Below are 22,971 nucleotides of genomic sequence, written 5' to 3' on the forward strand. Positions count from 1 at the left end.
TCGATTTTTGCTTAGAGATCAGCATCGTCCTCATCTGGGAGCGGCGCGGCGGCAGCCTTGTCGAGCTCGGCGGCGTACTGCTGCATGAGCGCGGCGTCGACCTGGACCTCGGGCGGCGCAAGCGCGGGCGCGGCGACAAACTCGAGGTTGGCGTTGCCGACGAGCTTGCGGGCGAGCCAGAGGAAGGGGCGCTCGAAGTTGTAGTTGCTCTTTGCCGAGATCTCGAAGTACTGGAGGTTCTTCTTGCGGTGGAAGGTGACGGCACCGGTCTTGACCTTGCGCTCCTGTTTTCGGCAAACGCGACCGCCGGGTCAGCTCACTCCCTGCACACTCGCGCACACCGCCCCTCATGGCGGCAACACACCTTGACGTCGACCTTGTTGCCGCAGAGAACGATGGGGATGTTCTCGCAGACACGCTCGAGGTCACGGTGCCAGTTGGGGACGTTCTTATACGTGATCTTCGACGTGACGTCGAACATGATGATACCGCACTGGCCCTGCAAGGTCGGAGCAAAAGGGTCAGCACGGGTTGCTCGCGAAGGATAGCGGATGCGCGGGGCTGACCTGGATGTAGTAGCCGTCACGGAGACCGCCGAACTTCTCCTGGCCTGCCGTGTCCCAGACGTTGAAGCAGATGGTGCCGAAGTTGGTGTGGAAGGTGAGGGGGTGGACCTCGACACCGAGAGTGGCTGCAGGCGGGTGGAGCCGAGAGGTGCCGAGTCAGCTTGGAGTGCTGGCGAGAGACGAAGCGTGGCGAGGCAACACACCGATGTACTTCTTCTCAAACTCGCCCTGTAGACCAGCAGGGTCAGCATGCCGTCGCGCACGAAAGCGAGGACCCCAATTCGCGTCATCCACTCACCGTCAAGTGCTGCAGCGGGGGAGAAGTACGTCAGCTGGGCTCTTCAGACAACACGAGAAAGAGTTCGAAACGCACGCGCTTGACGAAGGTGGTCTTGCCCGTGCCACCGTCGCCGACTGTCGCAGGTGAGCAGACGCGGGTTGAACGAGGTGGAAACGAGGTGACATCGTCGATCCGGGTTGCGCGGGGACGAGAGCAAGCGCAAAGAGGAGCATTGTGAAAATTGGGCGGATCAGAACAACCGCAAGAGGCGAGGGAAGGGCGAGAAAGGGGAGAGACGAGGTGAGCGTCCTGGTCCTACGGGCAGGCCTTTCCCTCGCCATCTAAACCGCGAGGCGAGTCAGACGCACCGAGGACGAGCTTGAAGGTCGGGACCTGAGCCTGTTCAGCAGCCATCGTTGTCAGCAGCGCGAGGAAGCGGAGGGAGCGAGCCAGAGTCGGTGCCGCCGCTTTGGCCAGAGCTTGCGGTGCGGCGACGACGGCGTCACGGCGCCACACCCTGTAGCGTTCGCTTTCTTGTGCAAGCATCTGTTCACACAATCGCATGGGCAGTCCCGGGCTACGAAGCGGAACGAGGCTGACGACACGTTGACCTTTTCTCCGTGGATTGAAACGAAGAAACGAAGAAGACGGAGCTCGCTTGTCCCTGCGAACGATTGTCTATACACTGCTCTATGCTTTGCAAGATTTGCATCTGGGTCTAGAAAACCACATCGAGCGCGCGCTCCCACCTGCCCCTCGTACGCTTTTCCTCGTCGACATCTTCCTCCATCGTCCGGGTGCCCGAGACAAAGTCGAGCTCGCTCAGCGGCGTCGTAGCCCACCTGTGGGAACTCGTGAGGTCAGTGCTCGTCCAAGAGATGGAAGCACTCAAAGACGGACGCACTCGGTAGGCGGAAGACGGCGGATCCAGCGTTTGTAGACGTAGACGGCAACGTATGTCACAGGCGCAGCCATCGTCGGCTGTAGCGTGTGTCGTACGTCAGCATGCGAATGAAGTCGTCAGATCGAGTGAAGAGCGCACCAAGTAGGACGTGACAAAGTCTGCCGTGTCCCACTGTCCGTTGACGAACACCGAAAATTGAGCAAAGAAGAGAATGAGGCCCATCATGACGATGCCATAAATGCTCAGGTACGGCTGGAAGGGCGCGACGTAGGGCCACCCGTGGCGGTCAATGCCCTGTGCGCGAGCGCCGTAGTAGCAGCGCAAGTAGGTGACGAGGATGCCGAGCCAGACCACGAGGCCGCAGACGCTCGTCATGTTGACGAGCCAGTTGAAGACCTAGAAATTGCTGCGGATCAGCGGCGGCGGCATGCGCCCCGAGCAAAGTCAAAGACGCACCCGACCTGCGCTCGCGGCTCCACTGGCCATGTAGGCCAGTCCAGAGAAGAGGGCGCTGACAATCGCGGCAATCCAGGGCAAGCCCCACGAGGTTGTACGCGCGAAGAAGCGGGGCGCGTTGGACTGGAGAGCGAGGCCGTAGAGGGTGCGCGACGAGGTGTACATGCAGGACGCGGCCGCCGACCAGGCTGAAGTGAGAAGGGCGGCGTTGATGATACTTGGGAGCGCCTGCGTATGCATCGGTCGATCAGCACTCTCTGTAGTGAGCTGGGCGAGGGGAAGCGCTTACGGCGATCCCAGCGTCCTGGATGGCGATAACATAGGGCGAAGACGCGGCATCGCCCGTGTCGAGGTTGAGTCGCGGGTCTTGAGACGATACGAGCAGGCCGACCATGAGCACGCTGATGATGTAAAACAGGACGATGCGGATCCAGACTTTGCGAATCGAGCGAGGGATGGCAACCGACGGGTTCTTCGCCTCGGCGGCTGCGAGCGCGACGATCTCGGTACCGTCTGTGAGCAAACAGTCAGCTTCTTGTGTGAGTAGCAGTCCGAGCACGGCGAGAAAGCGCACTGAAAGAGTAGGCAGCCTGCGAGCGGGAGCATGGCCTGTCAGCTGTCCGGCATTCGTCTCAACGCTTCGATAAAATAATGCGAACCTGAGTAAGGACTGCCCAAAAGCCCAAGAAGCGCCCGAGGGACCCGTCGATGCCGAGGTACTGGTTGAATGGGCCTGGGTCGACCCAGTACTTTCCGCCGATGACTTCGCCTGAGGGGCCTCCGCCCGCGGTCAGGATGATGGACAGGATGATGAGGCCGACAATGAGGATGATCTTGATTGAGGCGAACCAGAACTGAGCGCGCGCGGGCGTTAGTACCGAAAGACGAGACAGACGAGGTGTGCTAGCAACGTACCTCAGCCTCGCCGCTGTTGACGTGGGTGCAGAGCCAGGTCTCGTCAGAAAAGAGGCACATGCAAAAGACTGAATAGGACCACGACGCACTAGGCACGCGCGCCGAAGAAGTTGATGGCTGCCGAAACGACGCCGGTGACGGTGACCCACACTGCCGGATTCGTCGTCTTGTCCCAGTAGCTGTACGGTACCAACGGCGCGAGTTTGCGTGCGATTGTGAAATTGTGATGCGCGAGATGGACAGGCGTCGGAGGATTGATGGCAAAGCACGGGAGCAAAGGAGGTTGAGAAGGTCAGCGACTGAACTCGCAACCCGAAAGCAAGTAACGCACCCGATCAGCACAGCAGATGCACTCAGCTCCGCACCTAGTGCGAGCAGCCAGTCGTACGCATACCACCAGCCTACGACGAAGCCAAACGGCGAGTTGACGAATCGGGCCGCAAAGGTGATGAAGCCGCCCTCAATCGGCAGGATGGACGCCATCTCTCCGAGCGCAACCATCACGGCGAAGACGATCGTGCCCATGACGGTATAGCCGAGGAGCAGACCAAGCTGTTGACGATCGGCAGAGAAGCTCAGTCTCCCGTCCATCCCTGAGGTGGCATCGCTTCGGTACGCACTGGTCCTCCATTCTGCAGCGCGGTCGCGACACTCAGGAAAAGTCCTGTGCCAATGGCACCTCCGAGCGAGATCATCGTGACTGTGGGGCGGCACCATCGGAGCAACGGCGCGATACGGATAAGCGTCTTTGCTTCACGCGGGCGAAGGAGCAGTGCAAGCGCACCGTGCCTCGTCTTCATCTGCCTCTGCAGCGCCTCGCCCTCCCTCACGGCCGCGACTCGCCCAGGTCCCGCATACTTGCCGTCCTTCTGCTCCAGCTTGTCGCTCCTGCTCGGGCTCATTGCGCGCTCCGAAACGATGGCGCTCGAGCTCCTCACGAAGCCCGGTCGCCCTTCGGCAGACATGGTGATGTTGTTGTGAGCGGCGAACCGTGACGCCGACGCTCGCTCGGAGAAGTGCGGAGCGCTGTCGACGCGAAGCGGAAGCGAGGCGCGAGAAGTGCTGGTCCGGTCGAGGCGGTCTGGCTGGCTCAAGGTCACGCAGGAAAGGGTGAACAGCAGGCGTTGAAGCACTCAAGAGCAGCACAAGCACGACAGTCAACGCGCTCGAGCGCGAGAAGCTTTTTTAGAGGGTCTGGGGTCAGGGTGTGGAGAGGCGGAGTCGGAGCGATCGCCTCGACAATTCTCATCTCGACCGCTTCGGCCGAGTGAAGTCGCTCGTGGTCGAATTCCGTCTATGCAGCGTCAACGGCTGATTGAGCGTCGTCCTGCCCCTCCACGCACGTCTCACCTACCCCAGAAGCCGTCTGTGGCGCCTTTGCCGGCCCTCGCACTGTCCGCCAGCTCTCGACCACCCGTGCCGTCGCGCCGTTGACGAGCGCATCGAGCGCCGCAAGACCGGCGCCTGGATCCGCAGCGCGCTCATCCGGCATGCGCTCGTAGAAGAGGAGGAACGGGTTCGCTCGAAGGACCTCGTGGATGCTTGAAGGCGAGACGGTCTCGTCTGAGATGCGGTACCACTCGGGCAGTGCGGCGAGCGCATCGGCGTCGTGCGAGGAAGAGGGGAGGTCCGGTCGGCGTCGGAAGGCGACATAGTGGCCAAACGAGTGCGAGCCGTAATGCACAACGAGCGAGGCGAGGCGAAAGATGTCGCGCGGCTGGGCTTGCGACGACCCAGGCGCGTCGCTCGTCGGCGGCGCCCCGTCACAGAATGGCGCAACGTTGAGGTACTCGGGGAACGTGACCTGGCACGAGTTTTTGATCGGCCCGGAGTAGCTGTAGTGCGTCGAGCGATTAACGTGGACGAGCAGGACGTCGGGTGGCTGCGAGTGCTGGTGTCAGGACGGACGCGCGTTCGAGGTCAAAGCAGGGAGCCTACCCGTGCGAAGCGAACCATTTTGGCGGCGGGCGAGTTGCCTTTTTCGAGCTTGATGTCGTCGCCCAGGCTCGTCTCCCAGTCGGCAGCTTCGACAGCCGCCTTGACACGATCCACAATCTTCTGCGCCTTGCGTCGGCGCTCCTTGCGCGAGGTCGTCATCGTCTTGACCTTGCCATCGCCGGCGGCAGTTTCTGGCGGGAGTTCGTACGGATTGCGCCCTGCGGGGGGCGAGGCGGGAGAGGCGGATGCTGGTGGTGCGACCAAAGCGAGACGGTCGCGCTGCTCTTCCACGCGGGCGAGTGTCGCATGCATAGCGCATCGGCGGCAGTCGTACTCGGTGATGAGATCGGCCTTGGTGTATTCGGCGAGCAGGTCGTACAGCGAGCACGAAGCCTGGTGTAGACACGCTGTCAGCCGCGACATGCCGGTAAGAACAGAAGATAGACGCACCACGAGCGGAACTTGAAGCATCAGGATTTCTTCACCATCGTGCCGCGTATCCCTCACATATCCGCACCGCATGCACTTGATTCGCTGGCTCTTGAGCCAGAACCACGGGTCCGTGACGGCTTTTCGCGGACGCCTCTTGCCAACGGCAATGCTCAAACCCGCCTTGAGCATGACCGCCTCGGCGAGACCGGCGCCTAGCGCGGCTTCGCGCTCCTGTGCCGCGACGAGCTTGCCCGCCTCCTCCTCGACAGCGTCGCGGATCATGCCCCACAGCTCATGTGCATCTTGCTGGTCACTGCTCGCAAGGAGGCGATGCCGTGACGGCGACGAGTTGGCGAGCGCGCTGGCGAGTTCAACAGGGCGCAGAGGAGCGGGAGTTGAGGTCGAGGGCGTGTTGAGCGCTTCGAGCGTGTCGAGAAGCGTGGCAGTGACAGGTACGGGTACAGCGAGCTCGAGCGATGTCGAGACAAGCTGGTCGAGATAGGTGACGAGGGACGGAAGAGAGGCCATGGACTGTGTGGACAGGCGTCAGCGGCACGAAGCGGTACATTGGGGATAGCGGCGCACCTGGAGGGTCGCATTGAGGAAACAGAGGTTGCCTGCTGCGTTCAGCAAGCCCGGGAAGTACTGGCCTGCATGCGGAAGCGTCGACAGTTCGCACTGATGCGGTCGCAAGGACGGTGAAGCGGCGCACCTCCTCCCTCGCTGCGGTCCTTGCCCGCCTTGGTGTCCTTGTACCGCCTCGTGACTTTGCTCGACCCGCCCGCGCCTGCCAGATTCGCCAGACCCTCGCTCTCGGACGAGCTCCACCCATCGCTCTTGACCCAGTCGACCTTGCCGAGTGACCCTTTGCCGAGGAGGGACGAGATGCCGAGCGTCGCCATTTCTCCCAGCTGTCGGAGCGAGTCTAGCGGCGCAAAGAGCGGGTCGAGGCCGAGCAGGTGGGAGCTGGCAAAGGCGAGAGAGACGGCGACGAGGATGACGGTCGCGACGGCGCTGAAGAGCGGCTGGAGGTCTACAGGGTCGTAGGTGCTGTGCTGAGAGTGCGCAGAGTAGCTCATGCTCCGCGCATCGCACGGACGAGGATGAGACGGAGCTGGAAGCTCGCGCTTGCGGGGCCGACGACAACGACAGCTGGACTCTCGACTCCCTCAAGAGGGCAGGACTGCACGCGAGTCGACAGGGGATGTGTACAAGTGCAGTAATGGCCGACTAGGAGACTATGCGAAGTGGAACGAGGGACAAGAAACAGGCGCTACCTCTACAACTCAGCTCGTACTCCCTCCTGATGCATCCGCGCCCACGCGGTACCAACTAAAGCGTCCCCTCCGGCACGCGCATCCCAATAAATTCGTCGCCGTCGTCGTTCCTCGCGCGCGCTTCTGCCTCCACCGCCCTCCGGCTCGTTTCCGCCGAGCGCACCCGCACCTCGAAACCGCCACGGCGCTCCCGCGCACGATTGAGCGCCTCGACGACGGCGCCCAGGCTCGCGTCGCTGCGCTCACCAGTCGTCACGACGCCGCTGTCGGTGCTCAGAGCGAGATGGGGCGACGTCGAGCGCAGGCGAGCGATGGGCCGCTGAGCGCGAAAGGCCGCTTCGGCGATCGAGGCGGACGAGCGCGCAATCGGGTGCTGGTGACGGCGAGGCCCCGAAGTCGAAGGCAAGCAGCCATCGGCTGAGAGGGAGGTCGTCGCGGGCGGGGACTGCCCCGCAGACGTTGCTGGCGTCGAGGCGTCCGTGACGGTGATGGCGGGCGTGCTCTCGCCTAGGGCGGTCGCAGCCGGGCTGTCGACGTCCATGCCAACAGGTGACGCAGCAGCCTCGCCCACTTCGTCCGCAGACTGGACCAAGCGCCTCCGCCGGTCGTTGCGCACACGGCGCGCAAACTCGGAGAAGGTGCTCGCCTGCGCCGCGTGCAGCTCGGCGCTCGCGCTCCCGTCCCCTGCAGTGGGCACGCCATCGTCGCCAAAGGAAACGTCCGTCTCGCGCGGGTTGCCGTTGTTAAGGTGCTCGATGAAACTCGTACGCCAGATGCCCTCGCGCAGCGGCGAAACGTCGGTGCCTGTGTCGCCGCCCTCGCCTTCACCCTCGCCCTCGCCCTCGTCCTCCCGCGATGCGTGCCTTCGGCCCCAGCCACGCAGACTGAGGAGCGAACTCGACGTTGGCGGCCCCGATGCAGTCATCATGACACGGTGCGGGCTGCGCGAGCGATTGCGCAATGCGTTGGTGAGGCGGATGCTGAATGCGGGGTCGCGGTCTGACAGGAGGGAGAGGAGGCCGCGCATGTCGGTGCAGTTGAGCGTGGTGGTCGAGAAGGACGAGGCGTTGAGCGCGGAGAGGAACGAGGGGAACGACGTGATCGTGTCCGATGGGAATGGTTCTTCGAGCAAAATGTTCCACAGCTCCTCGAACGTCGGCTCGCCAGTGGCAGAGGTGGACGGAAGGCCAGACAGGACTCGGGAGAAGGGCTGGGGCGGCTCGTCGGTGCCGAAGAGGTCGGCAAGCTCGCGCCTGCGCAACTGCATCGCCGGCGACACGTCGTCGTCCGCAGGATCACCGTGCTGCGCAGTGCCCGCGAACGCCCAAGCCGGCGTGAGAGCGGTGCGAGCCGAGTCGTCGGACTCGTCCGTCTCGCTTTCCGAGTCTGAGAAGATGTTGGGACGTGCGAACCGGCTCAAGCGCGAGCCGCTGGACAGGCCGAGCGGATCGGGCGAGAGAGCGCGACGCCTTCGCGTTGCTGTCGACGTGGACTCGCCTGCAGCGTGGGTGCTGCTGCTCGCCTCGACGCGGCGGACCTTGCGTGGGCGGCGCGTCGCCGTCTCCTGCGGCCGTGCCCGTGCGACGTGAGCTTCTCACAGGTGCGCAAGCGAGCAGTGCGACAGGCTACGCACGTATAGGAGGACCTCGAAAGCGCGCCTCGAGCTCTCGTCGTTGGTGTCGAGGCCGACGACAAAGTCCTCAAACTCGAGTTGCGGGCCGCGGCGCTTGGGATTGTGCATAGCGGCCTGGAGGAGGAGCTTGACCTTCTCGAGAAGGAGCGCGTCGTACGCGGTGGGCGACGGGACGCCCATGGCGCGAGGATGGCGTCGTCCGTGGCAAGAGACGAGTCGAGGCGGTGAGCAGGAGACAAGCGGGTTGACGAGGCAGACGCGGGACGAGAGCGGTGACAGGCGATGCGCGAGTGCGCGGGAGCGCGGCAGATTCGCACGAGGTTGTGTTGTTGGCTGCGAGGTGGCCGCGAGGCGAGGGAAAGGCGGGGTACGGCGGAGTCTGGGCCCACGCGGCAGCCGCCACAGGCCAAGTGCGCCCGCGCGAGGCGAGACGAGCTTGGGGCGCTCCCCGCCGCACCGTTTGCCTCTCCAGACAGCACCAGCTTCTCGGTGCGCCAGCGTGCTGCCTCTCTTTGTCCTCCAGACACTCGTCGCTGATCCCTCGCGCCTTTACCCGCGCCCCCCGCGTGCCCGTCGACCCCGTGCAGCCCCCTCGCTTCCTCTCGTCCTTCACCGCCCTCCTCCGGCTCAGCAGTCACCATGCTTCTCTACACCGACGCCATCACCAACGACGAGCTCATCTCGGACGCTTACGACGTGCGTCACTCCCCTCGAGAGCCGTGACGGCCGTCGCGCGGTCGAGCAGAGACGGGGCCTGCGTGGCTCCATCGCGCGCACCGCTGGCGGCCGCTCTGGAGCGCTTGCTCGCGCTCGAAAGTTGCCACAGTGCTAGCGCAGCTTGCCCACTTCGCTCGATCAGCCTACGGACGCGCCGTCGCGTCGGAGCAGCTCCCTCCCGCACGTTGAGCAAGCAGAAGGACTGACTCTCGGCTCGTCTCCCTCACCCGCAGCTCAAGGAGGTTGACGGTGTCGTCTACGAGGCCGACTGCGCCATGATCGTCATCAAGGAGGGTGCCATCGACACCGGTGCCAACGCGTGCGTTTCTGTTGCCCCCGCTATCCCCACCCGAGGCATCGACTGAACTCTCTGCTTGGGTCCTACAGGTCGGCTGAGGAGGCCGAGGAGGCTCTCGAGGAGGGCGAGCAGCGCGTCAACAACATTGTTCACTCGTTCCGCCTCACCGAGACCTCGTTCGACAAGAAGTCGTGCGTCTCTTTCCCTCGCGCGAATGCGATGTGCGGGCACCAAAACTGACTCTGTCTTCTCTTGCACCCGCAAGATACATGACCTACATCAAGGGCTACATGAAGGCTGTCAAGGCGCAGCTCCAGGAGAAGAACCCGGAGCGCATTCCCGAGTTCGAGAAGGGCGCTGCCACCTTCGTTAAGAAGTGCGTTGCCGGCCGTTGCTCCGACTGCTTGAAAGCCTCTCACTGTATTGCCTGCGCTCAGGGTCATCGGCAACATCAACGACTGGCAGTTCTTCACCGGCGAGTCGATGAACCCGGACGGCATGGTCGGTGCGTCGCCCATCTCCACGCCCGCAACTACCGTTGTTCCGCTTTTCTGACCCAGTTTCTTCTCTGTAGTCCTCATGAACTACCGCGAGGACGGTGTCACCCCCTACATGGTCTTCTGGAAGGACGGCCTCAAGGAGGTCAAGCTCGTGCGTGTCTTTCGCTCATCTTCCACTAAATCTGTACTGACTCACACGTCTCTCCGTGTAGTAAACGGCTCGCTCCTTACTCTTGTCTCCTTTCTCGTCCGTGGTTTCCTCTTTCGCCCTGCTGGCTAGCTGTTCTCAGTCGGCATTTGCTCCCTACACTCCCTCTTACCTTGGTTGTAGCACCTCGCCGCATTACACAACATACCTCACCGGCTACTGGTGCTATCGTCTCGCTTCTTTCGCTCGCTGCGTCTGTGCTTGTCGTCGGTCTCACTCAGCCACGAAAGCGCTAAGGTCAGAACAGCGGTTGGCGGAGCGATTGCGGATCAAAAGGTGGTGCATGGTCCTACACATATCGTACGACAGAGATGATGCTATACATTGTCTACACTGCTCGATCCCCTCGCCACTCTGCATCGTGCCGCCTCCTAACCTCGAGCGCAATCTCCTCGTCGTCGTGCTCGCTCTCGACCTCGGTATGTACTTCCGTATGCACACGAATGTCGAGCCGCCCCGTCGATGCTGACTCAATGAACCGACGCTCGTTGCCGTCACCACCGCCGCCACCCTCGCCGGCTGGCCTGCACCGCTCGAATGCGTTCAAGTCGAGCGCGACGTCGTGGAACGACTTTTCGTGCCCGCGCTGCGAGCCGCGGCGCTTACCGTTCTTGTCCGCTACAGACGCAGACCCGTCAGTTGTGCTTCTGCACATCAGAGTGTGCGAGAGGAAGCGAGAGAAGGGCAGACTCACGGACATCGACGAGCTTCGGCCCGAGCGAGACCTTGTCGCCCCGCCACTCACTCGGGTGATCGGCCGTCTTCTGGTGCTGCTGATCTGCGCGCTCGAGTCGCAGCAGCCGTTCCATCCTTCCCGCCCTCTTCCGCGTCCCTGCCCGCCCCTCCTGCCGTACGCGCAGTTCGTGTCGCTGCCGCAGCGCGAAGCACAGGCTCATGGCGCACACGAACGGGTACACGTTGTACCAGAACGAGGTGAGCATGTAGATGTGCGACGTCTCGAGGAAGCACGCAAAGATGCCACCCATGCCGGCGCAGAGGCCGATCAGCGCAGAGGTGAGGAGCGCGCCGCGGAAGATGTCCTTGAGGGAGTCCTGGGCACTGCAAGAGAGGTGTCAGTTGGCATGCGCAGGGTCTGAACTGGACGTGCGCACGCTCGAGCTTCGTGCCGACGCTGGAGAACGAGGCGCCAGCCGAGGATAGATGTTGAGTACGCCACAAATACGACGTGCATCTGCAGAAAGACGAAGTCAGCAACATTTCGCACTCAGCGCGATGGGTACATACGAACCCAGCCGGCTGACAGGTCGAGAATGCGACTCTGTGGGACCCGGGTCATCAGCTCGGCCTTTTGATGCCTCAATTCTGTGACGCACATAACGCCCATACCGAAACTCGTAGTATCGATACAGTAAGAAGAAGCAGAACGCAAGAGCGTAGGGACACGCTGTGAGCGCATACAGGACCCAGACCAACGGCTTGAGCGCGCGTTTGTGCACGATTGTCGAGACACGTGCGGTGAAGAACAGCTCGGCTGCCATGCCGCACGTCCAAATGACGCATTTGTACGCAATCTGTGGACAGCGAGACAAATCGTGAGCAGCAAACACGGGCGGATTGAGCGAAAGGACGCACGTAAAGAATGTCGTAGGTCGAGCGAGCATAGGTGCCGTTCTGGATGTCTCGCAAGCCGACACCTACCGCCTGTAGACTCCGCCGTCAGCAGGGATACGGCACGGAGAAGCAAGAGAGCCAATGCACAGTTGCCAGCAGCGCCAGGCAGGCCGCACATGCGAACACAAGGTACACAACGGCGAACCGCCAGAACCAGGTGTCGTCGGCCCACACAGACTTGTAGTACCGCCGTGCTTCACGCAAGACAAACTCCTATGTGAAAGGAAGGCAAAAGGGGTCAGCATTCCAGCTCTCGCTGGCTGAATCCGACTTACGTAGAGAAAGCAGGCTACCGCAATCGAGGCTATGTTGACCTCTGCGAGTCGCAGCACAAGGCTCGGCGGAATAGGCTCGTCAGGCCGAAAGAAGGTGGATACGCCGATTGCAGACGGCATGAGGTGCCCGACGGGGACCTCCGCGCAGCGCGCGCGGAACCGCTGTGGTGCAGCTGAAACCACAGGCTCACTCAGCCGTGTATTCCTCAGCCAGAAGCGAGAGCAAGTGCAGCAAGGCGCAGGCAGAGGAAGCACAAGAGCACGCAGGCGTTGCCGAGGGAAGGAAGCTCTTGACCGCTGAGCAGCGTCGAAGACGAAGTCAGCCCCGGATTCAATTAGAGCCTCGAGATAGCAAGTCGAGGTCGTGCCGTCATAGTTCTCGTCAAGCCTTTCCGGGCGAGGAAGGCGCGCAACTGGGCACGGGCGACGAAGCCGTTCCTCGCAATTCTTCGTCGGTGTGGTCGCCTGCAAAAGAGCGTAGGCGCGCGTCCTAAATCAGGCAGAGCGTGTGCACGCGCGGCACGCTGCAGAAGTATTAGCGGGATCGCTGATGAGGAGGTGGGGGCAGGGCAACCTCGTCGAGCGCTGCAAGCAAGTCACGTAGTGTCTCTAGCGCCCTGGCACTGACAGCTCCGATCTTCCGCAAGCCTGGCGAGCGCGAGGTGTTGCGAACGAGGTTCAAGTTGTCTTCGCTCTCTTCACGTCGCTCTTCCCTCCGCCCGTCACAGCTGTTCGACTGGCTGTACTGCTTGAGTCGCAAGCAGCCGCTACTCTCATAGAGACGACTGCTGTCGTCTGCGGCCCGTGTACAGCGCATCGGCCGGTTTCGGCTCGCCTCGTCGCCCCACCTCCGGTCCGAAGGCGGTTCAGAGGGCGCGCGAGCAGCAGTCGTTGAGGCCATGGCGAGGTACGCACCGCTCGCCCCGGCAGAAGGCGACAGCGCGCGTCGAGTGCGCCTGCCGGCCTCGCTGCGACTGCGTATCGCTGTGGTTGCGCTTGTCACGATCGTAGTCGTCGCGCTGGTGGGAGCAGGACACGAAGATGGGCGCAGAGCGGTGCTCGATGGCGTACAGCGAGCCAAGAGCCAGGTTCAGGGCTTGTGGGAGCCGCAGCGCGAGTATCAGCGGCCGTCAAAAGCCGAGCTGCGTCGCATCGTCGGCGACACGCCACGGTACCTGGTCAAAGACGGCTGGGCCACCTACGGCTTCAACAATCAGCGGTGTAAGCGCGACCGCTGACGTTCCGAACTTCGACGTCGTCGGCTAATCCTCCGCTCCCCCGCAGACATGCTCGAATCGACTCTTATCCTGGCTCGGATCGCCGAACGAATACCCGTTCTACCCGACTCCATCTGGGCCCGGTCTTGTGCGGTCAGCGATCAAGTCTGCGCTGAATACGCCCTACGGACCTTCGAACATCGAAACGAACACGAAGACGTCGTCGGATCTCGCTGGAACGATGAAGGACCTGCGTACAAGCTTGGCATTGAGGTGCGTCTGTTTCAGTCGTACAGCTCTGACACACTTTGTCAACGAGCTGCTCCCGCTGTGACCGCAGAACTTTCTCGATCTTGCGCAGTTGCGCCGCTCTTACGGCCCCTTCCTCACAATCAGCGAATTCATGGACCTCTACGATATCGACCCAGCTCTTTACGACGAGTCATTGCGATGGAACACCACCAACTATGCGCCTGCCGGCTTGACGACCGCAGTCGTGCCCGAGGGCTTTTTCCAGAACCGCACTTTCATCCGCGTCGACCGGCCGCCTCCTTCAACCCCTCGATACGCTTTGAGCGCGTCGGAGTCTGCAGAGGGTCTCAGCACGACGCTCGTCAACCAGACTTTGGAGGCGCGTCCGGCATGGACGCTGCAAGCGGCTCGAGAAGCGCTCGACAAGCAGGGTGCAGCCCGGCCGGCTGATGACGCTGCGCTCGTACGCCGACTAGAAGAACTGGGTGTCGTCCCGCTCTACACATTCAGCGACGAGTGCGTCTCGCTTCGTCGACGGTGTGTTCGGAGGCTGATCATACTCTCCACAGAGTCCTCATGAACAAGGCGCTCGCCCGCCCTACCGTCGAGCTTGCGATGCCTTCCAGGGTCTCCTCTCTCACCACCACCCTGTCCTCCCATCCCTACGCGGATGCTTCCATTGTTTACCTCGCCGGCAACCTGCACGACCAGCGGAAAGCCGGCGGCCTCCGCTTCACCACCTTCTCGGCCCGCGACGACTTTGTCGACTTGGTCCTTCGCGGTATTCGCGCACCGCCGCGCATCCGCGAAGTCGGGCAGCGACTCGCCAAGCGCATGAGCGGGCGCGTGAACGGGCGGAGATGGGTTGCGGCGCATCTGCGGCGAGGCGACTTCGTCAACATCGCCTGGTCGCCGGCGAAGGATGCGTTGGTACATTTTGACAAGACGAAGAAGGCTCTCGACCGGGGCGTCGGGGTCCTGAAGGAGCACTTTGACAGCCGACTCCCGCTCGGCGACGATCCGTGAGTTTGCTCTCTCCTGACGTTGCGAGGCTCTTCCGGCTCACATCGAGACGGCTGCAGATTTTATCTCGCTACCGACGAGACAAACACGACGGCGCTCGCTTACTATCGCTCGCACGGCGCCATCCTGCTGTCCGACCTCCTCATCCCTGCCGACACGGCTGCTCTCGGTTGGACGTCAAGCTACACCGATATCCTCGCCGTCGTCGAGCAGCAGGTGCTCGCGCATGCCGACTTCTTTGTCGGCAGCGAGCTCAGCTCGACGAGCGGAGGCGCGATCAACGATAGGACGGCGCTCGGCAAGGAGGACTGGAGCTGGTCGCTGCTGGGCCGCCATGACTGAGACCATAGACACTTTGTGCATCTCTGACCTTGTTGTTCTGCCTCTCTCCTCGGCAAAGCCAAGCGAGTGCGGCGCGAGCGACGGCGAAATAGTTGCGTTGCGAAGTTGTGCGAGGTCGTGCGAGTGCTATGTGCGTGCGGCATAGTACGGGAAGAGAGCGCCCAGCTCGGCGCACCTACTGCTTCTCGGCCTCTCCGTGCGTCTCTCCCGACTCCGCGGCGCCTTCCTTCTCCTCCCGCGCCTTCCGTCCTGCAGCCTCGACCTCGTCCGCCATCATCGCCTTGGGCGGCGCATCGCCGCCCTCTTGCTGTTGCTGCATTGGAATCGGGATGTGCCCGTGCATGCGCGAGCCGAATCCCTTGAAGACGGGTATGTCGTCCCCCTCGTCCTGCTTGTTGCCCTTCCCTTCGCCCTCTCGCTGCGCTCCCTCCTCCTGCCCTTCCTTGCCCGTCGACGTCTGCGCTTCAGCTGCTGGTGCAGGTCTCCGCGCGCCGGCACCCGCCAGCCCGATCCGCCCGCGACTAGCCATCTTTCTCGCCGGCGCAGCCCCTGCTCGTCGCTCGCCCGGCCCATCGCTCGCGCCCCCGCGCATGCGCAGCGCTGGCGCGACATCCGACGCCGAAGGCATCGCGCCGGGTGAGGGCGACGCCGGTGCAGCCCGACCTGCGCCCGCGGCGCGAGCAGACGAGGGCGACGTCCTCGGTCCCGGAGCGGGCTTCGCCGCGCTCGTCGTCTTGGTCGGCTGCATAGGCGACGTGCGCGTGCGCGAAGCGGGCGACGCCGATGTCGACGCCGGCGCACCCCACGGCTTCTTCTGCTCGCGCTTGGCGCCTGCCGCCGGCCCAGCGGCGGTCCCGTCGCGCGAGCTGGACGGGCTCATGCGCGCCGAGCTGCCTCGGCCGCGCAGCTCGGGACTCTGCTTCGCGCCCAACGCGCCGCCGCCGCTGCTGCTGTCGAGGCGCGGGCTGCTTGTCTGCGCTGCGCCAGGTGCAGGCGCAGGCGTGCGCGAGCGCGAGCGAGTCGGCGAGGATGCGCCAGAGCCAGGCGCGGAGGTGGAGTTCGAGCCAGAGGGCACGCGTGTGCGCGTCTTGGCGAGGGAAGAGGCTGTCGGGGTCGTGAGGCCGCGGCCGTGCGAAGGGAGCGGGATCGTCGGGGAGGCGGGCGCGCGAGTGGGCCGGGTGGGCGTGCGGGTCGCTTGCTGTGGGGGACGTGCGGCATGCGTGCGGGAGGGGCTTGGCGCGGCTACTGGGGCACTGACGGGGGCTGCGGACTCGGCAGCGGCTGGAGCGGGAGCGACGGGAGGTGCCGTCTCAACCGTAGGCGATTCGACAAGAGGCGGAGAGGCGGGCGGAGATTCGTCATCGCGCGTCGGCGGGACGCGCAGGGCGGCGTCGTCGGTTTGAGGCGAGGTCGGGCGGGAGAGACCCTCCTTGAACCGAGGCGAAGAGGGTACAGGCGAAGGTGAGCGCAGCGAGAACGTCTCTGCCGAGTCGACGCTCTCCTCTGGCGGCGCAATGGCATCAGTCGCACCCGGCACGGATTCTGGCGGCGGCACGTCGATGGAGGGCTGAGTGACGATGGGAGGGGGAGGAATCGGCGAAGGCGCAGTCGGTGCTGCCGCTTCCTCCTTGTCCGCCGCTCCCTCCTCCTCCTCCGGCTCTTCCTCGGTCGTCGCATCGAACGCAGTTCCCTGTTCCTGCTCGCTCCCATCCTCTTGAGGCGCAGGCTGCTCAGGTGCCGTGTCGTTCACGTCTTGAGGCTTCGACGCGAGAACGATGTCGGGCGCGTCCTTCATGTCGGGAAACGCCTCCTTGGCGTTCTTGCGCCCTTGCTGCTCCGGCGGCACATCTGGCTTGTCGTTCAAGCCTGCGCTCCGGAAGGCAGGTACCTCTGCCGGCCTGTCGACGACGGGCGAAGCGGGAGCAGCGGGCGGCGCAGCCTCTTCGTCCTTCTTCCCGGGCGTCGCGCCCGAGCCCGGCTGGCGGAGCGAATGATCGCTCGCGGCGGACGAGCGGGGCTTTGCGGGTGCGGCGAACGAGGACGAGACGGCGAGGGGCTCTTCGCCGGACGAGTCGACCATCGACTGGAAGCGCTTGATGAGGTCGGACGCGCGGCCGGGACGCGACTCGTCGGGCAGCGGCATCCTGGAGGCGACCAGAGCGTCAGTAGGAGCGGGCGTGCGCGGCGGATGCGTTGATGAGCGGGCGAGGTGGGGTAGCAAGAGGCGCGTGAATGGCATACGGGGAAGGGGCGATGGGTCCAGCGTACGTGTGCAAGTCTGTGCAGAGCTCTCTACGGGTGCAGCAGTCGATCGAGTGCAAGCAGCCGTGAGGAGCGGGAACCAAGTGACGAAACCACAGGCAAACACGCAACCAGAGACGCCCACTGCACGCAGAGAGTCGGGACGAAGCATAAGTGGGTCAACTAGACAGTACCAGAGCCGCTCGCACTGCCCTTGCACGCGCAAGTGGACGAGGCTGGCCGCGGGGACCGCCTCCCTCTTCGGGCGACTCTGCGGGTGCGCTGCTCTCGCTTCCGCCTCACGCCGCTCTCTGCGCAGAACGCTCGCCAAGGACGATGCTGCGGACAGCTGCAACCCCCCACCGCTCCCTCGCGTGCGCGCGCCCGCTCGTCCGCGCCCGCGCCGTCCTCCCCGCCGCCGCCCTCCCCTTCCCCTCAGCCGTTGCACACCGCGCACACGCCGCGCCGGCCGCGCTCCTCCACGCGAGTGCTCGCCAGAGCGCAGACGCAGACGAGACCACCAACCTCCGCGCGTCGGCCGGCTCGGGCCAGGGTGGCAAAGCCGACAAGGAGCGCGCGCGCAAGGACAAGGAGCGCGCCCGCAAGGAGCGCGAGAAGGAGCGGGCTGCGCGCGAGAAGGAGCGTGAGCGGGCTCGCAAGCTCAAGGAGAAGGAGCGCAAGGACAAGGACAAGGCTCGCGCGCTCAAGCTCCGCGAGCAGGAGCGCGCAAAGGCTCGCAAGGACAAGGAGAAAGCCGACAAGCGTGCGTGCATACTCCAGGATGGACTCGCGTCCTCTTCGAGCTGACTCGGACCGGCGCACCTGCAGTCAAGGCAAAGACGACCAAGAAGCCGCGCACCACCTCTGCCCTCCACCCGCCGAAGGGCCCGCAGAACTCGTGGCAGATCTTCCTGTCCGACTTTATCGCCGTGCGTGTGCTCTCTTTGGAGCGTCCATTGAGACGAGACCAGGCGCTGACGGCTGTGTCGCCTCGCAGGACAAGAAGGCTAGCCTCGCCGAGGGCGAGAAGCTCGCATCCGTCTCTGCCCTGACGCAGGTCGCCAAGCCAGCGTACCAGGAGCTCAGCGCCGAGGACAAGGCCGCGCTGCAAGAGCGCGCCGAGGAGCAGCGCCGCGCGTACCCGGCCATCCTCGACGCGTGGAAGAAGACGCTTACGCCCGCAGACATCCGCGAGGAGAACGCTGTGCGCACGCGCCGGCGCAAGCTCGGCCTGTCGCACAAGGCCAACCTCCGCCTCGAGGGCGAGCCGAAGAAGCCCATGACGCCGTACTTCCTGTGCGTGCCGTTTCGCTTGCATGTTGGCGCCAATGGGATGGACGCGCTCCGACAGCTATTTCTCGCATGGCACCGGCAAACCTATACACTGACACCTCTTATCCCCTTTCTGCAGCTTTGCGCAGGAGATTCGCGCACAGGGCCTCGATTCGGACGTTCTTCGCGGTCAGACCGACATCCTCGAGCAGACGAAGCTGATCGCCCAGGCCTGGCGGGATCTCGACGAGGCGCAGAAGAAGGTGCGTAGCCGTATCAAGCGAGCAGGCTGTCTCAGGCCGATCTTCTGCGATGAGTGGTGGCCTGACTGCTCGACCGGCACTGACCCTCCTCATCCCACAGCCTTACCACGACACGTACGCCGAGGCGAGGGAGCGCTACACCAAGGAGAAGGCAGACTTTGACGCGCAGCACGCCGCGACGGAGCAGTAGATGCCTCAATGTCGACCTTCGTTAAACACGTCCAACGTCCTTTCCTCGCCATTACGATACCCACTGCTGCTTCAAGGCATGCCCACCACCGCGCACCCTTCCTACCTTACCAACCTGGCGCTTGTTGCGCATCTTGTATTCCGCTGTACTTGCTGCTGTGTGCAATCTTCTGGAGAATTCCTCCACCTCCATTTCTCGCTGATGGAAGCACAAGTAGGAGCAGTCAGCCAACCGTCAGCATTTTCCTCCACTCGAGCTGGATCGCAGCAGGTCAGAGCTATTTGTACGAGTGATGACGGAAGCCGGGGAGTTGGCCGGCCATTACGCCGTCGCTGAGAAGCGCGGGAACGCAAGGTCGACTCCGAGGCGCGCGCGCTGTTTGCGAAGTCCGAAGTTCGGGCTCGCTCTCTCTCTTTCTTCTTTACACCACATCCAGCTCGCTACAATGTCCGCTACCATCCCCCAGCAGTTCACCGGCTATGCCGCCATGGACGAGGTTCGTTGCACTCGCTCGAGGCGGAATTCCCGATCTCTTTCACGGTGCCGCCATCTCGCGCCTGTCGTCGGGAGCTAATTCCGTCGTCTCTCGCCCGCAGGCGCACGGCAAGAAGTACGAGGTCGAGTCTTGGAGCTGTGAGTACCTGCTCGTGTGTTCTTTGGGGCGTCTGCTGGTCGCGATCAACACGAACACGCGCGAGGCAGAGGGGGGTTTCGCTCGGTCGGCTTATCCAGGGCAGCCCTGCGCGTCTTCCTGCCTCCTGGCGCGCTTGACTGCTTGCTGCGACTGGCTGAGACTGGAGGAGGTTGGATCGGTGTCGGTTCCGGGGTTGTGCGGACGCGGCGCATCAACCCGACCTCCTGCGCTTGTCCCCTCCTTCCCTCCACCACTCCTATGCGGTCTTTCCCGTCGACTGTTCCCCTCCTTCCCACCACCACTGCGATGCGGTCTTCCCTGTCTCTCGATCCAGCATCTCATGCTCAGAGCACCGAAGCACAGCCGACATCGCTCAGAGAACATCGGAGCTGACCCGCGTCTTCCTCGCAGACACTCCGCAGAAGTGGCATGAGGACCTTATTGATATCAAGATCGACGTCTCGGGCGTGTGCGGATCGTGCCTACACACCATGAGCAATGGTAGCTGATTTCCTATTATGTCCGACAAGACCCGGAACGTACTGAGATTCCTTCCGCGCAAAGGATGGCCCCGTCCTACGGAGTACCCTGCCATGTGCGTCTCTCGACCGACTCGCCTTCGGCGCTCTGTGCCGAGCACCTCGCTGACGCTGTGCGCTCTTGTTCTGCACCCACAGTTGCGGTCACGAGAGTGCGTCTCACTCTCTTCTCGCTCTCCCTCCTTCCGCCCCTTCTCGACACGTCGCTGCGGCTTTTTCATACTGACGTGCGTCTCATTACACCTTGCGCAGTCATCGGAACCGTCGTTCGCGCGGGCTCGAACACGAAGCATGCCGTTGGCGACCGTGTCGGCGTCGGCGCACAGGCCGGGTCCTGCCTCGAGTGCGACTACTGCAAGCAGGGTCTTGAGCAGCACTGCCGCAAGATGCAGGGCACGTACCAGGGAATCGTGAGTATCACAAGGCGACAAATGCAGGGGCGGAGGCTGACTTTCATCGTCTCGCAAACAGTGGGAGGATGGCTCGGTCGCTCAGGGTGGCTACGCCGACTTCACGCGCGTCAAGGGTCAGCTCGCGGTCAAGATCCCCGAGAACCTCGAGAACGAGCCGACCGCGCCGCTCATGTGCGCCGGCGTGACCGTCTACTCGCCGCTCAAGCGCTTCCAGGCCGGCCCGGGCAAGAAGGTCGGTGTTGTGGGCATCGGTGGTCTCGGTCACCTTGGTGAGTTGAGCTTCAAGTGCTGTCGCGCCAGGAACGGTCTAGGGCATCGAGACAACCGTTCTCGAGACGCTGCGAGCCGGACCTTCGCAAACCGTAACGCGCTCTCTTCGAGCAGTACTGACTCCCTCGTGCTCCTCACAGCCCTCCAGATCGCCAAGGCTATGGGCGCCGAGACCTATGCCCTCTCGCACTCTTCGTCGAAGATTGACGATGCTGAGAAGCTTGGCGTCAAGCGCGAGAACTTCATTGTCGCCAAGGACGCCGAGGCGACAGTCAAGCAGTGGAGCAACACGTTTGACATCATCCTTATCACTGCCCCGTCCGAGAACCTCCCGCTCGACTCGCTCTACTTCCCTCTCATGCGCAACATGGGTGCGTCGTCCAGCCGGACTTCCGTTTTTTGTCCTCTCCAGCTCTGCCTCTGAGCGCCTCTCTGACGCGCGCTCCTCTCCCAGGTGCCGTCATTCTCTGCGCCCTTCCGGAGACCAAGCTGCCGCCGTTCTTTGCGCACGCCCTCGTCGGCAAGTCGCTCACGCTTGCCGGCTCGCTCATCGGCGGCACGTCCGAGCTTGCCGAGCTCTTCGACCTCGCTGCCAAGCACGACATCAAGGCGTGGGTTGAGACGCGTCCCATGTCGCAGGCTACCCAGGTGCGCTTGACATGGTGATCGTCTTGTGCACAGAACGTGAGACTGATCCTTTGCTCTTGCGGCACTGTTCTGCAGACCCTGCAGGACATGGACGCCGGCAAGGCGCGCTACCGCTACGTCCTGTCGAACACTAAGAAGGATTAAGCACTCGAACGCAAAGCAAAGGCCATAGAAGCTTGATAGACACGCTTGAGTCTAGATGTCATCTCTCACGTATCGAAGCGCAATGCACAAAGGTCTAGTTCTCAATTGCCTCCGCACTATGAGTAGCGGATGGCCTCGTCCTTTCACATTACCCTGCCGAGTGCGTCTATCGACCGATCCGCCTTTGACACTTCGACCCCGTTTCCGACTCGATTTGGCGAGCTTTCCGGCCGCGTTTCGCTGCTATGCTCTCTGCTCAGCAGCACGCGAGTACTGCGTGCCGAGCACGTCGCGGACGCTGCGCACTTGTCCCTTGCCCAACAGTTGCGGCCACAAGTGTGTTCGCTCTCCTTGTCCTTCTCCTGCTCCGGCCCCAGGCGTCTGCGGGGTTGCCTACACACCATGAGCAATGGTAGCTGATTTCCTATCATTTCCGACGAGACCCGGAACGTACTGAGATTCCTTCCGCGCAAAGGGTGGCCCCGTCCTACGCAATACCCTGCCATGTGAGTGTCTCGACCGACTCGCCTGTGACGCTCTGTGCTGAGCACCTCGCTGACGCTGTGCGCTCTTCCTCTGCACCGACAGTTGCGGTCACGAGAGTGCGTCTCACTCTCTTCTCGCTTTCCCTCCTTCCGCCCCTTCTCGACACGACGCTGCGGCTTTTGCATACTGACGTGCGTCTCACTACACTTTGCACAGTCATCGGAACTGTCGTCCGCGCGGGCTCGAACACCAAGCATGCCGTCGGCGACCGTGTCGGCGTCGGCGCGCAGGCCGGTTCCTGCCTCGAGTGCGACTACTGCAAGCAGGGTCTCGAGCAGCACAGCCGCAAGATGCAGGGCACGTACCAGGGAATCGTAAGTCTGATAACGTGACAAGCGCAGGAGCACAGCGGGTGCTGACCTTCTTCTTCTCGCAAACAGTGGGAGGACGGCTCGGTCGCTCAGGGTGGCTACGCCGACTTCACGCGCTTCAAGCGCCAGCTCGCGGTCAAGATTCCCGTGAACCTCGAGAATGAGCCGACCGCGCCGCTCATGTGCGCCGGCGTGACCGTCTTCTCGCCGCTCAAGCGCTTCCAGGCCGGCCCGGGCAAGAAGGTCGGCACTGTCTACCTTGGTGAGTCGTGCTTTCCACGTGCCGCTGGGGCAAGACAAACTTTGTCGATGTTGCGGCCCGGACCTTCGCAAATCGTTATGCGTTCTCGCAACCCTCGCTCGAAGGCTGAAATCGACCCTCTGCCCCTGTGACTCTCCTGCAGAACGTTCAGGACGTAGGGCGCAGCACGGCGAGCTGCCTCTCGATCCTTTCGAACGTCAAGAAAGAGTGAGCGCTGAGGACAAGTATCGGCTGAATCTTCACGAAGCGATCGCCATAAAAGCTTAGTAGAATGTCTGATCTCGGAATCACAGCGCAATGCAAATGCTCCCATCCGTCAAAGCAGGCAGAGGCTAGAAGAAATCCACGGAAGTAAGCGGAGTGCGAGGTCGAG

General features: G+C 63.1%; 10 protein-coding genes across 10 annotated transcripts; 5 read left to right on the plus strand and 5 right to left on the minus strand.

The window, feature by feature from the left end:
• Nucleotides 1-11: 11 nt before the first annotated feature.
• On the minus strand, nucleotides 12-1,260 carry JCM10292_006028 (Ran family GTP-binding nuclear protein; the record flags this gene model as incomplete). Its single annotated transcript, XM_076646953.1, has 7 exons — nucleotides 12-284; nucleotides 365-499; nucleotides 567-691; nucleotides 770-794; nucleotides 865-873; nucleotides 940-980; nucleotides 1,215-1,260. The coding sequence occupies 7 exons, from the start codon at nucleotides 1,258-1,260 to the stop codon at nucleotides 12-14; spliced, it is 654 nt and encodes a 217-aa protein (XP_076507291.1).
• Nucleotides 1,261-1,564: 304 nt separating this feature from the next.
• JCM10292_006029 (uncharacterized protein) lies at nucleotides 1,565-6,570 on the minus strand (the record flags this gene model as incomplete). Its single annotated transcript, XM_076646954.1, has 17 exons — nucleotides 1,565-1,688; nucleotides 1,751-1,827; nucleotides 1,889-2,146; nucleotides 2,207-2,434; nucleotides 2,496-2,719; nucleotides 2,781-2,796; nucleotides 2,866-3,060; nucleotides 3,122-3,134; nucleotides 3,211-3,300; nucleotides 3,453-3,673; nucleotides 3,742-3,821; nucleotides 3,906-4,147; nucleotides 4,465-5,003; nucleotides 5,060-5,452; nucleotides 5,510-6,022; nucleotides 6,077-6,141; nucleotides 6,204-6,570. 17 exons carry the CDS (start codon nucleotides 6,568-6,570, stop codon nucleotides 1,565-1,567), a joined length of 3,645 nt encoding a protein of 1,214 aa, XP_076507292.1.
• A 253-nt stretch (nucleotides 6,571-6,823) lies between these two features.
• On the minus strand, nucleotides 6,824-8,581 carry JCM10292_006030 (uncharacterized protein; the record flags this gene model as incomplete). The annotated part of the gene is made up of 2 exons (XM_076646955.1): nucleotides 6,824-8,332; nucleotides 8,402-8,581. The coding sequence occupies 2 exons, from the start codon at nucleotides 8,579-8,581 to the stop codon at nucleotides 6,824-6,826; spliced, it is 1,689 nt and encodes a 562-aa protein (XP_076507293.1).
• A 459-nt stretch (nucleotides 8,582-9,040) lies between these two features.
• TMA19 (Tma19p) lies at nucleotides 9,041-10,131 on the plus strand (the record flags this gene model as incomplete). Its single annotated transcript, XM_076646956.1, has 7 exons — nucleotides 9,041-9,097; nucleotides 9,352-9,437; nucleotides 9,506-9,607; nucleotides 9,682-9,792; nucleotides 9,854-9,921; nucleotides 9,991-10,067; nucleotides 10,129-10,131. The coding sequence occupies 7 exons, from the start codon at nucleotides 9,041-9,043 to the stop codon at nucleotides 10,129-10,131; spliced, it is 504 nt and encodes a 167-aa protein (XP_076507294.1).
• A 321-nt stretch (nucleotides 10,132-10,452) lies between these two features.
• Nucleotides 10,453-12,151, minus strand: JCM10292_006032 (uncharacterized protein; the record flags this gene model as incomplete). The annotated part of the gene is made up of 8 exons (XM_076646957.1): nucleotides 10,453-10,742; nucleotides 10,819-11,183; nucleotides 11,237-11,316; nucleotides 11,374-11,403; nucleotides 11,459-11,656; nucleotides 11,718-11,786; nucleotides 11,844-11,969; nucleotides 12,032-12,151. 8 exons carry the CDS (start codon nucleotides 12,149-12,151, stop codon nucleotides 10,453-10,455), a joined length of 1,278 nt encoding a protein of 425 aa, XP_076507295.1.
• Nucleotides 12,152-12,930: 779 nt separating this feature from the next.
• On the plus strand, nucleotides 12,931-14,865 carry JCM10292_006033 (O-fucosyltransferase family protein; the record flags this gene model as incomplete). Its single annotated transcript, XM_076646958.1, has 5 exons — nucleotides 12,931-13,252; nucleotides 13,316-13,521; nucleotides 13,589-14,016; nucleotides 14,070-14,522; nucleotides 14,583-14,865. The coding sequence occupies 5 exons, from the start codon at nucleotides 12,931-12,933 to the stop codon at nucleotides 14,863-14,865; spliced, it is 1,692 nt and encodes a 563-aa protein (XP_076507296.1).
• A 175-nt stretch (nucleotides 14,866-15,040) lies between these two features.
• On the minus strand, nucleotides 15,041-17,008 carry JCM10292_006034 (uncharacterized protein; the record flags this gene model as incomplete). Its single annotated transcript, XM_076646959.1, has 1 exon — nucleotides 15,041-17,008. One exon carries the CDS (start codon nucleotides 17,006-17,008, stop codon nucleotides 15,041-15,043), a length of 1,968 nt encoding a protein of 655 aa, XP_076507297.1.
• A 434-nt stretch (nucleotides 17,009-17,442) lies between these two features.
• On the plus strand, nucleotides 17,443-18,831 carry JCM10292_006035 (uncharacterized protein; the record flags this gene model as incomplete). Its single annotated transcript, XM_076646960.1, has 5 exons — nucleotides 17,443-17,869; nucleotides 17,935-18,035; nucleotides 18,104-18,402; nucleotides 18,518-18,641; nucleotides 18,742-18,831. 5 exons carry the CDS (start codon nucleotides 17,443-17,445, stop codon nucleotides 18,829-18,831), a joined length of 1,041 nt encoding a protein of 346 aa, XP_076507298.1.
• Nucleotides 18,832-19,276: 445 nt separating this feature from the next.
• JCM10292_006036 (NAD(P)-dependent alcohol dehydrogenase) lies at nucleotides 19,277-21,479 on the plus strand (the record flags this gene model as incomplete). Its single annotated transcript, XM_076646961.1, has 10 exons — nucleotides 19,277-19,327; nucleotides 19,428-19,464; nucleotides 19,877-19,966; nucleotides 20,030-20,060; nucleotides 20,143-20,156; nucleotides 20,257-20,414; nucleotides 20,476-20,686; nucleotides 20,828-21,058; nucleotides 21,142-21,335; nucleotides 21,411-21,479. 10 exons carry the CDS (start codon nucleotides 19,277-19,279, stop codon nucleotides 21,477-21,479), a joined length of 1,086 nt encoding a protein of 361 aa, XP_076507299.1.
• A 129-nt stretch (nucleotides 21,480-21,608) lies between these two features.
• On the plus strand, nucleotides 21,609-22,809 carry JCM10292_006037 (uncharacterized protein; the record flags this gene model as incomplete). Its single annotated transcript, XM_076646962.1, has 4 exons — nucleotides 21,609-21,639; nucleotides 22,182-22,339; nucleotides 22,406-22,598; nucleotides 22,757-22,809. 4 exons carry the CDS (start codon nucleotides 21,609-21,611, stop codon nucleotides 22,807-22,809), a joined length of 435 nt encoding a protein of 144 aa, XP_076507300.1.
• Nucleotides 22,810-22,971: the final 162 nt, after the last annotated feature.

Source organism: Rhodotorula paludigena, assembly GCF_050403205.1.
Source record: "Rhodotorula paludigena JCM10292 DNA, Rt_paludigena_JCM10292v1_ctg7, whole genome shotgun sequence".
Taxonomy (NCBI): domain Eukaryota; kingdom Fungi; phylum Basidiomycota; class Microbotryomycetes; order Sporidiobolales; family Sporidiobolaceae; genus Rhodotorula; species Rhodotorula paludigena.